This window comes from Nannospalax galili, unplaced genomic scaffold (genome assembly GCF_000622305.1).
Source record: "Nannospalax galili isolate Female #2095 unplaced genomic scaffold, S.galili_v1.0 scaffold875, whole genome shotgun sequence".
Classification (NCBI taxonomy): Eukaryota; Metazoa; Chordata; class Mammalia; order Rodentia; family Spalacidae; genus Nannospalax; species Nannospalax galili.
The window spans coordinates 1,293,392-1,295,440 of record NW_008337059.1 but is presented as its reverse complement, the minus strand read 5'-3'; the positions used below and the strand labels follow the sequence as shown (position 1 = coordinate 1,295,440).

The following is a 2,049-nucleotide window of genomic DNA, read 5'->3' as shown; positions in this document are numbered from 1 at the left end:
ATACAGAAAAACTCATTTTTAATGCTACTAACACTTAGATGCTTGCACATGAGTCTCTAATCTCTACATATCTGATTATCACTAGTCACCACTGGTTACTTTCTGAGATCCACCTGAGCATGGATATAAAATCATCTGATAGATTTCAATGTAATGTGTTTCACCTCTACTGACTAACATGGAGCAAATTTTTATGCTTCTTCCTCAAATATAACTAATTTTTTAAATTTGTTGATTTTTTGTGTGTATTTCATACAGAACATCCCAAACAATCTTATTTATCTATTTACCCACATCCCAAATGGTACCCTCCCATAGTCACCCCCACCCCCGACCCATATATTTTAGGAAGGTCAGCTCTTCCTCATCTAGTAGCAATCACTTGCCAATATTCCTTTAGATAAGATTGGGGTCTGCTGTTCATTTTCCCAGTTCTATGCTGCATTACTCTGACAGATTAATTTAAGAGTGTTCGTTAATAGGTGAGATCTCCAAATTGTGTTAGGATTTGGAGGGGGGTTTGTTTGGGGTTTTGAAAATGACAAAATAACTTGTTGGAGTGATAGCACTCTCAGACAATATGTGCCATACTAGCAGCTTTGGAGGTAATTTTCAATTTTTTCTTGGAAGATAAAGGGTAGTTTCTAAATGGCAGCTATAAACTTGGTGACAACTAATTATCTTCCATTTCACAGCATCTGATGATAAGATAAAAATGATGAATACCCACTGTTGCCAGGTAACCGCATCCACTGTGCTCCCTGCCACCTTCATGAATCTGTGAAGAATAGAGAACAAAAGATGGCATGGTGTAACTTAAAATAAATCACATCTGCAAAAATAAGATACACCAAGATATGCATTGGGTGATATGTTTCCTCAGAGAATCATACCTATACTCATGGGAACCAAAATCCTAATATGGCATTCTACCTACGTCTGTCTTCCCAAGCCCAAGCCTGACAGTTCTCACATTGATTTTCCTAAAATCAAAACTTATCTGTGCCATTTTCTATTCTCTAAGGACTCTGATATCTGCCAGGAAACAAATAATGACATTTCTCAAGAATGACACCGCAATAGATGCTTTTGAAAAACTGCAGGCCTATCTCCCCGGAGAAAGCACGGGAAAACTCTATACATCTGCAAGGCACTATCAAGTCTGTCTCAATGAAGATTTGCCACATTTGTCTGAGGATAGAAATATGAACACTACAAAGAGAAATTTATCCACTTCTGGAGCAGTTAAGTAGAGAACTAAGTATCTTCTGATAAACATGCTCAGCTCAAAAGGAAAAGTAAGGCTGGTTCTGAGCAGCTAAGCAAAGAGCAAAGCTTTAGCTAGCAACTGCCCACAGTCTTGTGGCAGGAGGTCCAGGAGAACCGAGTCAGGAGGGCACATTTGTGACTTGCATTTGCCACAGGGCCACATGTCTGTAAATAAGTGTCTACCTCTGTCCCCTTGTTTGAGACCATATGCTGTCATGACTATTCTTACTCTTTGAGTTATCACTCAGGTATAGGAAATCAAAGGAAACATCTTAGTTTTTTAAAACATCCTGTTCAACATGGAGACTCTGAAGAGAAACCTCTCCTTAAAGAGAAACAACATTTTTTAAAATATTATTTTTTAGTTTTTTTAGAAGAAGCATATCATTACAGCTTTAACATGCCCAATGACGGTTTCCAGAGCAAAGACACAGCTCCTTCAAAAGTGGCTATAAAATTTCTAGGTTTGCTGTTGAATCAATAGTTATAAAATATTGAACTCAGTATAAGCCCTGTAAGACATAAAATTGAATGAGTTTACCTCAAAAGAGATCTCCATTTCATTCTAAAATATGCTGTTTCTTACAGAAAAGCTCATTGTTTTTGCTACTAACATTGAGATGTTGGCACATGCGTCTCTAATTTGGATGTATCTGATTACTACTAGTCATAATCGTTTGCACTCGGATCCTTGGCGCCTGTGGATGTCTATAAAGTCATTGGGTAGATTTCAATGGTAATGTTTATCACCTCTACTAAATAACATGATGTAAATTTCCT

The 2,049-nt window shown here is 37.4% G+C and overlaps 1 protein-coding gene across 2 annotated transcripts in view; it reads right to left on the bottom strand.

The window, feature by feature from the left end:
* Positions 1 to 2,049, bottom strand: part of Hpse2 (heparanase 2 (inactive)) — a 785,472-nt gene that overhangs the window by 235,834 nt on the left and 547,589 nt on the right. For both annotated transcript variants that reach the window (XM_008831949.2, XM_008831950.2), the window contains one exon: positions 731 to 778. In XM_008831949.2, the coding sequence (XP_008830171.1) occupies positions 731 to 778 (48 nt within the window). The remainder of the gene's footprint in view (positions 1 to 730; positions 779 to 2,049) is intronic.